At 31.7% G+C, this 13,087-nt stretch overlaps 1 protein-coding gene and 1 long non-coding RNA gene across 2 annotated transcripts; one reads left to right on the forward strand and one right to left on the reverse strand.

Annotated features, from left to right (window-relative positions):
• The first annotated feature begins 722 nt into the window (after positions 1-722).
• LOC133198706 (uncharacterized) lies at positions 723-2,479 on the forward strand. The gene is made up of 3 exons (XR_009722556.1): positions 723-888; positions 2,163-2,333; positions 2,449-2,479. It is a non-coding gene; the product is annotated as an uncharacterized LOC133198706 (long non-coding RNA).
• A 5,915-nt stretch (positions 2,480-8,394) lies between these two features.
• LOC133198708 (multiple epidermal growth factor-like domains protein 6) lies at positions 8,395-12,556 on the reverse strand. Its single transcript, XM_061334727.1, has 5 exons — positions 12,490-12,556; positions 11,644-11,887; positions 9,731-9,865; positions 9,506-9,633; positions 8,395-8,529 (listed from the first exon to the last, which is right to left on the reverse strand). The coding sequence occupies exons 1-4, from the start codon at positions 12,523-12,525 to the stop codon at positions 9,563-9,565; spliced, it is 486 nt and encodes a 161-aa protein (XP_061190711.1). The 5' UTR covers positions 12,526-12,556; the 3' UTR covers positions 8,395-8,529; positions 9,506-9,562.
• Between the last annotated feature and the right edge of the window lie 531 nt (positions 12,557-13,087).

Below are 13,087 nucleotides of genomic sequence, written 5' to 3' on the forward strand. Positions count from 1 at the left end.
GTATGTAAAAATTTAAACATACATTATACAGATAAAAAAAACCCCATACTGATAGGGTATTTTTTTATTAGAAAGTTTGAGAAATATGTAAACAACAATTAAACGAAAATTCCATTCATATTGCTAAAAACAAACTTTCACTTGTTCTAAACTATATTTTAAATAAATATTATAAAATACATAATCTTTGGTATTCAATAGTTAATGGATCTTGGACTTCATGGGGAGGATTCAGTACTTGTGATAAATCGTGTGGTGGAGGCTGGAAACTGAGATTCAGAGACTGTACAAATCCGGCCCCAGCCAATGGTGGTCTGTCTTGCATTGGCAATTCCCTTGAAGCGATAGGATGTAACATATTTCACTGTCCAAGTATGAAATCAAATTTATGAAACTAAGACGTTAGTTTTTAAAGGCTCATGAGAGAAAGAGAGAGGATACATTTTTTTTCCATCTTTGTGATATGTACATGTATGTTAACCTGTAAGATTTACCAAGTGGCAATTACATGTAATGGACAATGAAAAGTTGTCATGTTGGAAATGAATTGACTGCTACCCGATATATTAAAAATTTATAACATGAAATTCATCTTACCTTATAAAACACTTTTTAAAAGCAAAAAAGAAAAAAAATACTAATAATGATATTTTTAAAAAAAAATGCTGTATTTTATTATGACTGCTTTTAACAATTCCGTTCAATATTAATTAGTCGATGGAGGATGGTCAGCATGGTCAAACTTCAGTGAACATTGTAGTGGTAGTTGTGGTCAAGGTTTACGGCTCAGAACGCGCACCTGCTCTGAGCCACATCCTCAATATGGGGGTCAGGACTGTTCAGGAAACTCAACGGAAGGCATACTTTGCAACCTCACAGCGTGTCCAGGTTTCTTATTTATGTTTTTCTGCAGACAATTTTCAAAAGCTTCTCTCCTACACTATTAGTTGACGGATATGAAAACAAGTATTAGCATACGATTTGTTTTCTCTGTATGTATTATACTTAGTTAAATGATTATATATTTACTTTTCTTGCCAGGTTATCATATTTGAATCAAAATTGTAATTTTTAATGAAAAAAATGCGTCTCTCTTTTATGCCTCCGTAATCGAAGATTCAGGGGCATATAGATTTTGCCCTGTCCATCTGTCTGTCTGTATGTCTGTTTGTCCGCAAAAACCTTAACTTTGGCCATAATTTTTGATTGGTTGGATCTATGGCTTTCATATTTTACATGTGTACATGTGTATCCCTTCTGACAAGCCCTTTCTTCTGTGTACCAACATATTTAACTCTTGACCTTGGAGTGTGACCCATTTTTGCAGAATTTTACCACACTTAAACCTTGGTCATAACCTTTGAATGGTTGGTGCTTTCATACTTCACATGTGTATACCTTGTGATAAGTCCTTTCCTTTGATATAAATATTTTTGATCTATTGACCTTGTCCTTAGAGTTTGACCTAGTTTACAGAAACTTGAACCTTAGCCATACGTTTTAAATGATTGGAGCTAGGGATTTCATATTACACATGTGTATTTCTTGTGACAGGAGTTTCCCTCGGGTACCAACAATTTTGACCCTTTCAGTGGACCCACTTTTTAAAGTTTTAAATTTTGTCATAACTTTTAAACGGTTGGTACTAGGGCTTTCATATTTCACAGGTGTATTCTTTGTGAAAAGACCCTGACTTTGATCTAGGAGTTTGACCTACTTTTAAAAAAAATAATAATCTTGGCCAAAACTTTTGATCGGTTGATGTTAGAGTTTTCATATTTCAAAATGTACACTGTATTTATTGTGACAAGTCCTTCCCATTAGTCCCAACAATTTTGACCCTTTGAACTTGGAGTTTAAGCTTCTTTGGAAAAAACTTTAACCTTGATAATATCACAGGTGTATGTCTTGTGACAATACCATACCTTGGGTACCAACAATTTTGATTTTGTTTGACCTTGGGAGTTTGACTTGCATTTGAGAAACTTAATCCTTCGCTATGAATTGCCATATGGGGGCATCAGTGTTTCACAGACACATCTTGTTTCTTCTTTGTTGAAAATTGATTATTTTATTTGCATTCTAATCTGTCTTATTAACTTGCTTTCAAATTTCAGCGCAAATGAAGTTTGAATTTTAAACAAAAATCTATATTTTCTTAGTTGATGGAATTTGGGGTCATTGAGGTCGCTTCCGGCCTTGTGACATGTCATGTGGTGGAGGAATACATATCAGAGTAAGGGAATGTAAAAATCCGCCACCTTCTCATGGAGGACTACCGTGTCCTGGCAAGGACCTGGAATCTGAGGCATGTAACATACAGCCGTGCCCAGGTATCAACTACGTATTATCTCACATTTTTGAAATTATCAATTAAAGTCCTTATGTTGTCTTTTTCTGTTTTCTCTTTATAGTAATCAAGTTATAAATGTTTTTTTTTATTTATAGATCACATGAAATCTACAACTTCCTCAGCAACTACACATTTTATACAAGGTCCGGTTTTTGTTGGATAAAACATTGTTTTTATTCAATGAAAGTTAAACATAAGTGCATTTTTTATATTCCAAAAGAAAGATAAAAAAGAATAAATGTGGAATGATAGAGATAGTTGTCGTCTTATCATTGCAAAGAGAAGTCATTAGCCAAAAAAAAAATACTGCTTTAGTATATTCATTTTTCACACATAATGGTTTAATCGTATCACCTAATATCATATTATATCATGATCGGTAAATATAAACGCGGCAAACCAAGACCGCCAAGAAGACAAGGGGGGTTTGGAATGAGTTTGGTGTGACGACACTCCATTTATAAAATAGAAAATATAAAATTTAAAACAAAATAAATTCAAATTGTTTATTTGTTCAAAGTATTGCTGCCACATTTTGTTATTTAAATTTTGAAGAAAAAAATTATATTCCACCAACGTGGTTCCATTTAACTAAAGCAGTCATTGCGTTTAGGAGGGGTATTTCCTTTCCACAAACCTTTTGACGACCCTGCAAAATAATATTAAATCACTTGTTTGTCAATAAATCTTATGCTTTTTAGAACATTTCTCGACTTTATCAAGTAAAATCTACGTGTTAGGTTTACTTAATATGACCAAATGTACCATATCCGAATCCTAGATCATGGACTCAAGAATCATGATTTTGTTCAAGAGGATAAGTATTCATTTTAAAGAAAGAGTTTACCTGCTTATTGTTCGAGAGGATTAACCTTAAACAGTGGTGTGAGCCACTGGCATGGGAACTTTAAACTATTAGAAAGTAGAATACTCAGTGGTTATTAAATCGTGAAAACAATTTTCCCTCTAAATATCGTCGAGAGAAGATTTTTTATTTCACATTTATTTCCCAGGCCTATAACATTAAAGGTGATATATAGGACAGCTACCAGGGATGGGGCCCTGACTAAGCTCCCTCTATAACAAAATATAATAGTAAACCCTACAGCATCACGCAGGGTGCTTTATATCTAAATACAATATCTCATATATTTATTCATATCATACATTAAAAACAGGTATATTAATTAAATTGTATAACAAAACAAAGAATACATGTATCTATCGGATTCAATTTACCCTAACAAAAATTAACTATAGTTAACTATAGTTTACTATAGTTAACTATAGTGAAAACTTTGACACTTTGATTTACTATGAAACTTTACTGTGGAACTTTTTTTGAGATGTCAAAGCTTAAAATCTTTAAAATTCGATAACAGTAATGTAAAATCTGGAAATAATGTGTGAATATACAAATAATATTTCAATTCAATACAAAAAATGTGCAGGTATGAATTGAAGAACAAAAATATAACGCTTTGAAATCCATCGTAAAAACACTTTGATTTACTAAAATGATAAAAACTATGATACTATAGTAAACTATAGTTAACTATAGTAAACTATAGTTAACTATAGTTCTTTTTTGTTAGGGTGGTTCCGAATTTCTTGTTCGTATATGCTATCCGGTGTGATTCTTAAATGTGTTGCAATAATGAATAAATGGGAAAATATACATTGAAGTTAATTTTAAGCTGGAGTGTTAATTTTATTTCTTTCGAGAATGCTTTTTGGAGGAATGAAGTAGTACAGAGTATTTTTTGTATCTTCATACTTAATACTGTTGCTTGTTTTCCATATTGACCACTTGTATATATAAATTAAAGTGTTAACACAAATTTGAACATTTTTGGGTTCACTGGCAAATCCAAGTAGAACAGTACAGCTTCTCCATGTTTTTCTTACTAGTGACTGTACACAAAATTGTTACAAAATAAATATCACGATTGGTTTGATTGATAAAGAGACACTGAAAATGTAATTGATTGTACATGTAGTTATAAAATCTGAATATAAAGGAATAATACAACGTGAATCTTTTTAAAGCATCTGATTAAGTGTGTGAAGTAGAACATCCTACAACATCAAAAACTAATTTAATTCAATTAAAGAATGATCATTTTGAACAGCAAAGAGAGAAGAAAATCAATAAATGAATACTTTATATATTATTATCATTCTTTTAATAATCAAAGTACGGATACAGTACTGAAAGACGCGGTCAAGTTACTTAAATTCATGATTTCATAAACTTCACAGGCACATCGCACATGTCGATAAGTGAAATTAGTTTTAAGTGTGTGCATATTTTCTATTTAATGACTTGTTGAGGTTTTTATGAAAAGGGGATGCACCGTAAGTAATCCGTCTTCTTCACATTCCACAACTGTACCCAGCAATCCTGCCTTTTCCAGAATAGACACACTGCAAGATTAAAATATCTGTAGTCTAACACGTACATATGTATTACAAGATGTATAACAATTAAGATACTGCTGTGTATTTAATTAAAAAAAACTTGTTTATTTAGTAATACAGAGAACAGGTAAAATATCATTTTAATGACCTTGTTAGCAAATATAACATAATTATAATCTATCATTGGGTCGTAATTTGGCTGAGTGTTTTATACCAATTGTTATATGTTTGTTTTTATACAGAATTTGACACCGGAATGTTCCGTTTACCTTTTCTATACCTGATCTATAAAAAGAGCTCATGGCGGATGAGACAGGTCAACAGGGAATTCTTACCCCTAGCATCTGTTCCACCTGTTGAATTTCCAGAGGTCCGAGTTTTATGCCCGCTTCACATATTTGTATTGTTTGTGGATCTTTTGAGATCGATCGTTATTTTTACCTCTTACATTACTAATGTTTTACTATAGTTACCACCATGACACTATAAAGTTAACTTTAAAAACTTTGAAATGCTATAGTGGTCACTATGAAAACTTTGATTTCCTATAGTAATAAATTTGGAAACCTTGATTTACTATAGTGATAACCTTGAAAACTTTGATTAACTTTAATGATCACTATGACACAATAGTTATAAATTTGAAAACTTTAATTTAACATAGTGATACCTTTGAAACTGATTTACTTTAGTTAAATATATTAAACTAAGGTAAACTATGATTAACTATAGATAACTATATTATTTTTATTGGAGTGTAATCGTTGTAATGATTGTTAAACTCTCCAAAATTGGGGTTTACATGTTCAAAAGACTGTTTTGTAAAATTTTATGCGGTCAACCATGATTAAATATGTTTTTGTTAACCTTAGATATAATTCTAAATAATTTGAAGAAAACATGGCACATAAATATTTTAGATGAAAGAAAATGTTCAAAATTAGTGTATTTTGTGATTTCTTTCTGAAGGACGTGAACAGGTCAATCAATTTGTTTATGTGTTTCATTAAAATTTTTGAATATTCTCTTAGCAAGTAAATACTTTTGATTTCCACGAGTTTTAATTTAATATATATGATGTGTTGTGAATTTGTTGTTGGATGGCATAAAATTCACAACAAGCGAGTTTATTTGTCTGTACACGAATAGAAAGGGGAAAGAGATGGATAAAATATACAAATTTGTTACAGAATATGTCTAGAATTAGGAAGTGAAAGTAGTTGATTGACAAATGCTGGAAAATGGCGAAATACATCCCCAAAGTGTGCAAAAAATCTTGCGCCGTAAATTACACATTTTTTTGCATAACGGGATCTGTAGTGTTATGGTCAACGACTAAAATATAAAACCGTAACGCTACAGTTCTGCAGCTATTCTTTTTGTATACCGAAATATTTGTTATGAAACTCTTAAGTCATTATATTTGGGTTGAAATCGTTTGAACTTGATATTTGTATTATGATTAATTCTTTTCAGATCACAATGCGCACTGACCAGTAAAAAAATAATTTTTCAAAGAAAGTTTTCGTTATATAAAGATTATTTTCTTATTTTAAAACAAGTCAAAGCTTAATAAAAGTTTTATGTGTCGCAAAAAGCGACTTTCGCCATTTTCTGAATATTTAGTACCACAGATAGTCAGAATCGTAAAAATTGTGTATGAAAAAAATGTTAGGCAAAGCGACGTCAGCCATCAGAGTTAGCAGCGTCTAAACATAAAATTATGTTAATTATTGTTCAAACAATGTCAGACACAATATAATTAATAAAAACTGGAAATTATTGGTGTATTTAGTTCATTGATTTGAAATTAGTATATACGATTTTTCAACAACACTAAAAGAAATAGAAAAATAATGTAATTTGATTAAAATATATTTCTTTTTACTATGTTGTTATAAATCAAGTGCAACGTCGGACAGGGCTATGCAACCTGTGCTTAAACCGATGACGCTGGTACATAATCTTTATTTTTTAAGGCAACTTTATTAGTCAAGTATTTTTACGCATGAAATCGACATCTACATCTCCCCACATCAACAACAAAAAATATTAAAATTGTCTCCCTTTCTAGGTCTTTTTTTTTTAATAAAATATATAAATAATTTATGCATGTTATGTACCGTGTAAAATGAGAAATTTTTTTTCCAATTGTTTTGTATTTATGTTATTACTTTATTTGATTAGAATGGCATGAAATCAATCCCTTAGTGAATTAACACCTTTTAAAGATGATTTGAAGCCATGTACCTGACCAATAGCTTAACAAAGATAGTAAGCTACATAATGTATATTTCACCCTTGACATTAAAAAAAAAGCTCCGTTGGCAAGTTAAAATATGTCCAAGTAAGTAAAGTATTCAATTGTTTTGATATTACAACTGTATTTAAAGGGTCAGTAAAACAAAAATATCATTACGCAGTTCAATAATTTCTGGACATACAAAAACCACATCAAGTTTAGGTACATCGAAAATATTTCAGCAACTTAAAATGCTAATATGCATTTCAAATATTAAAGCTATGAGGATTCATTTATACCTAAATGCTTTTCATCACCGATATCGTATCGTATCACCAATGATATTGTTGTGCCGTTTAAATCAACAGTCTCTACAGAGATATAAACATGGATTGACACACTGTCTATAATACACTGAAACAAACTGTTCGTAAGAAGCTCCAGGATGTCCATTACATAAAGCCTTTATGAAGTGTTTTCATATCCTTCGTAAATATTTTCAACGAGACCATTGAACTCCTGCAGCCGTTCATTGTAGCGATCTTCATCTTTGTCCTTGAACCTCTTGTTGTCAAATCTATATATTGGATGTTTGAAATTTATAGTTACGATGTTGTCAATTTTCTTTCTAAATCTGCAAAGATAAAGTCCTTTAATGATTTTAAATCGTAAGGATAAGAGGGTTTAGTTTATCAATAAAGAAATAAACCTTCATGCATTTTTTTAATAGAAAATTCTTGTGATATTCAAGGAAAAATAAGCAAAAGTATAGTTTAGCATATACAAGTAGATGGTATTTCCTAAAACCTTATTAGGAGAAGGTAAAAATCATTACAAAAGCTGCACAAAGGTCCTTCAATTACTGGAACTCTTAAATTATACAATGAATGAGACTATAAGGGTCAAAACTAGCTTGCGTATGTACTTAAATATGTAAGAACTAAAGAGACTCACCTCTTAACTAAGAACATCGTGAAGTATACAATATTTATAAAGATGACAGCTAGGAACATTCCAAACAGAGCGTGCATAAAATCAACACTAAAAGGTAATCCTTCAACTGCAAATATAAAGAAATGATTATAACTTTGTCTAGCTGGTAGCAGAAGTATTTATTTAAACTTTATCTTTTTTTATTTAGTATGAAGTTGCGATGTGAAGAAATCGTTTGGAATGTAATATACGAAGTAACTGACATTCATACGTAACAATGAAAATTGAAAACTCTCTTTTTCCTAAATATTGAAAGGAAAATATGTGATTTTCAAATCAATATATGATATACGTATATCCTAAATTGATAGGTTTGGATCTTCTGCACCTGAAAGACCTTTATCTAAGTGAATTCAGGAATACTATGAATATATCTTACTCTCTTCGTATGTATCTCCACTGAAGCCTTGTTTACGTCCATTCTGACATTTTCCTGTCACGTGATGACAAACACGTGATCTTTTACAGAAAATCCCTCACTCCTGTGTACAATTTTGTCCGTACGTTCCAGGTTGACAGACTATATATGAAGTAAAAGAAGTAATTGAAATAAGTAATATATGAACTTACTTTGTAAGCTCACTTTGCATGCAGTAATCAAAATCTGAGAAAATATTTAAAACAAGAGACCCGTGGGCATTGCTGTTTTTCATCAACAGATTTATTCTATTATACAATATTATGTAAAACTTTTCTTCCTTTAAGACCCCATCCCCCCACCGGGGTCCTGATTTTTATAGACGTAGCCTCAGCCTCACCCTACCCTCAGGGTCATGATTAGAACAAACTTGAATCTACAATACCTCAAGGTACTTCCATATCAATGTGACTAAACATAGCTATGATGTTCTTGAGAAAAAAAAAATTGAGAATTTTTTTCTATACATCCATATGTTAAACTTTGATAGTACATTGTGGCCCCACCCAACCCCCTGGGTCAAGATTTCAAGAAACTTGAATCTACACTATCTGAAGATGCTCTGTTGTTCTTGAGAAAAAGATTTTTGAATTTTTTTTCTCTATATATTCCTATGTAAAACTTTGAGCCCCCATTGTGGCCACACTCTACCCCGGGGATCATGATTTGAACAAATTTGGATGCCAGAGGATATGTCCATATCAATAGACTACTCATGGCTTTGTTGTTCTTGGGAAGATTATTTTTCCTATATATTCCAATGTAAAACTTTGAACCCCCATTGTGGCCCAACGCTATCACCAGGGGTCATGATATGAACAAACTGGAATCTACACTATCTGAGGATGCTTCCATATTAATATGACCATAATGCCTTTTCTGTTCTTGAAAAGAGGATTTTTGAAGATGTTTTCCTAAATATTCCTATGTAAAACTTTGATTCGCCATCTAAAGGAATTTCTTCAAAGCATATATATTCCTGGATTCATAAATATCTGTATTTCTATCTCACTAATCTAGAATAGCTACAATGTAGAAAAATCGAATATTGTTACCCTTATGAACGATTAGAACTCACCGTCTGTACATTAATCTCCACGCATTCCATAAGCGCATCCATTTAAACAATAGCCTGTCATATGATCACATGGTTCTCCGTCTCTGCAAAACCAGAACATCGATGTCCGTGAGTACCAAGTCCACAAGCTGTTTGAAATTATATAATTGAAATGGTTTCCATCTCAGAGATAATAAAACGTGATAAAGGCCCATGCATAAGAGATGTATAATTAACAAATCTCACTTTCGTTGCAGTAATCACCAGTGAACCCAGACGGACAAGTGAAACACATCCCCGTCGTTGCGTTGCAGACTCCGTCCTCACAAGTGGAGGGACAATTCAGACACTCTCCTTCACTCTGCATAGTGTTCGGACAGCCTAAAGAAAAATAATTGCTACGAATACCTCACATACAGAAGACAATTTTGTTTTATTTTGCAAGATAATTAAAATCATACTTTTCCTGAAACATCATTTGCAGAAAAAGAAAATTCTACAAATCTATTAGTTTTACAGTAATTTTTGCGAAACATATTTGGAAAGATAGTGTTTTGGATACAGTTGTCAAGTACATTAATAAGTTAAGGATATTTTCTTTAAATGTCAGGTGTAACAACTACATGTATTAAAAAATTATATTAACTCCATTTTTTAAAGAAAATCAAATAAATTTTATTTGGTGGACGGTTAATGAGTTTTAAAACCATTATTTAATGGACAGCTGAAAACAAAATTGCCCTTTTCAACCAGATTCATATTGACAATAAATATCATCTTACTTCCATTCTCTGTGTTATATGTACTAATCAAAAGAACTGGGATTTAATCCTTTTGGAGTATTATAGCTATTTAGCTTAATCTGATTCAACCTCTGGAATTTCCAGTGGATCGTGTTTTATTGCCTGTTAACAGATTTGTTTTGTTTGTAGGTTTAGCTCACCTGAGCCTAAAGCTCAAGTGAGCTTTTCTGTTCATATTTTGCCCGACGTCCGTCTGTAAACGTTTAATATTTTCGACTCCTTTTCCACAATCACTGAGTCAATTTCAACCAAACTTGCTACAAAGCATCCTTGGGCAAAGGAATTTCAATTTTGTTCAAATGAAGGGCCACGCCCTCTTTCTAGGGGAGATAATTATGAATAAGTGAAAATTTAGTGGCATTATTTAAAAAATCTTAAGAACCACTGGGCCAGAAAAGTAGAAACTCATGTGGAACTTTTATAATATAGTGTAGATTATTTTTTTTTCAAATCATAATCCGTTGAGGCAGGGTAGGGTCACAATGGGGATCAAAGTTTTACAAAGGAATATATAGGAAAAAAGTCAAAATATTCTCAAGAACAGCAAAGCCATGATTAGTCAAATTGATATGGAAACATGCTCAGATAGTGTAGATTAAGGTTTGTTTAAGTCATGACCCTTTGGGGTAGGGTGGGGCCACAATGGGGGATCAAGTTTTTATAAAAGAATATATAGGAAAAAGTCTTTAGGAATACCTGGTATTCTTCTAATAAAAAACACTGGGCCAGAAAATTTGAAACTGAAATTTTTATTACATAGTGTAGATTCAAATTTGTTCAAATCATGACCCTCGGGAGTAGGATGGGACCAAAATGAACAATCAAAGTTCTTCACAGGAACACAAGGGAAAATCCTGAAAAATCTTCTTCTCAAGAACAGCAAAGCCATGATTGGTCATATGTATATGGAAGCATCCTCAAGTAGTTTAGATTCAAGTTTATCAAATCATGATCCCCGGGAGTAGGGCGGGGGGAACAATGGATAATCAAAGTTTGACAAGGGAATATATTTTAGGAAAAAATCTTCAAAAATCTTCTCAAAAATATCAAATCAATAATTGGTCATATTGATATGGAAGCATCCTCAGGTAGTGTAGATTCTAGGTTTTCAAATCATGACCCCCCTTTTAGGTGTAGTTTGAGACCACCTATATATGAAACTTTTCATTTTTTAACTGATTTCTGCTTTTTTCCTAGCTACAGTGCTAAGGTGAGCGATGTGGCCCATGGGCCTCTTGATATATATATATATATATATATATATATATATATATATATATATATATATATATATATATATATATATATATATATATATATATATATATATATGTTCTATAATAAATAAATAAATACCGTATACTTCAACCTCACAGAGTTCTAAGATGGCGATGTTTGAATAAAATTGCGGATACGTGAGTTCAGGATTTCTTTCATTGTAAATGATAACATATCTCCCCCACATGCTACATTCCAGTATGATGATATGGCTGGGGGTTCCTGGTCTGTTCTGTATCTCGTGATAACAGAGCTTGCCGTGATGCCGTGTCGTCAGATATGTAGAGGAAAAATCCTGCAAATCTTCCACTATAGTGTATATCTGAAAAAAGGGCAGATATTATCAAAATGTGCAGTGCACTTAAACATGAAAAACTAATTTCCCTTTCATTTTATTTCTACATGACGTCTAAAAAAAATTACAAACACTAGAATAGCAAATGTCATCAGTAAGGTACATAATATTTTGTTTTCTTGTGTAAGTGTGCACTCAAATATCAGTCTAAGGGTATTTTATCTATTTGTTACACAAATCAAAATTTCAAAACACTAAAAAAATATAACACAATGATATTTTCCCTTCCTATTCCATGAAGACATGACATTCTTTTAAATACATTTTATTTCCGTCGCTAATTGATGCATACTTTTACGTTCCATATCAAAAAAAAAACAAAACAAAACAAAACAAACAAAAAAAAAAAAACACACACACACAAAAAACAAAACAAAAAATCAAAAAAAAAAAAAACAAAAAACAAAACAAAACAAAAAAAAAACGACGATCTATATATGAAGTCATTCCTATGTATTACTTTACTCTGTGGTGGATATTGAAATGGTGGTAATGTTTAAACTCAACTCTTACCCTAGTTTTCCTCTGAAGTATAGTAAATTGTAAATTGATAAAGCTTAAACTCTTACCCCAGTTTTCCTCGAATCTGTAGTAAATCGTGACATGATGGGTCCCCACTACCTTCTCCAGATCTACCAGGGATTTATCAGCCTATTTTGGGAAACGCCATTTTTAGGGAATTGGGAAAATATTATCGGGTATTTGCTGAAATTGGGAAAAATTAAAGAATCTTGCTTAGGTCATGTATTCAGGTGTAATTCATTTAACATTTCAGCATGAACTCTAATTTTGGGCAACCAAACAGACAATTAAATATTATCCAACTTCATCATATACAAGATCAATTATCAATAATAGACTAATAAAACTAAATTTGATTTCAGTGAGTATAGAGTATTTATACAACTTGGGTAGAACATCTGTGTATCAGACTCCAATTTAGGTGATTAAAATCTGTTTCTGGAGATTATAAACCTCCTGCAAAAAATGATATTAAGTACACATTTTCTCAAAGTCCCCTTTTAATTTGTAAAAATGCATTGAAAATATATGTTTCTCTCTGAAATATATGCCTACAGTTCTTACCATTCACTCGTAGATCAATTGAATAGGTGGAGATAACTTAAAAAATCTATACATGTATTATTGCACAATATCATCATTTTC

Source organism: Saccostrea echinata, unplaced genomic scaffold, assembly GCF_033153115.1.
Source record: "Saccostrea echinata isolate AGI-Se365-2 ecotype Australia unplaced genomic scaffold, CSIRO_AGI_Sech_v1 ptg000033l, whole genome shotgun sequence".
Lineage (NCBI taxonomy): Eukaryota > Metazoa > Mollusca > Bivalvia > Ostreida > Ostreidae > Saccostrea > Saccostrea echinata.

What these genes read in the sequence shown, in the direction of transcription:
- LOC133198708 (XM_061334727.1), bottom strand. Translation starts at nt 12,525, where the DNA reads ATGTCACGATTTACTACAGATTCGAGGAAAACTGGG. An exon ending in CAGATTCGAGGAAAACTGGG is followed by an intron (nt 11,888 to 12,489) that starts GTAAGAGTTTAA and finishes CCCTTTTTTCAG; the next exon opens with ATATACACTATAGTGGAAGA. An exon ending in CTGTGAGGTTGAAGTATACG is followed by an intron (nt 9,866 to 11,643) that starts GTATTTATTTAT and finishes ATTTTTCTTTAG; the next exon opens with GCTGTCCGAACACTATGCAG.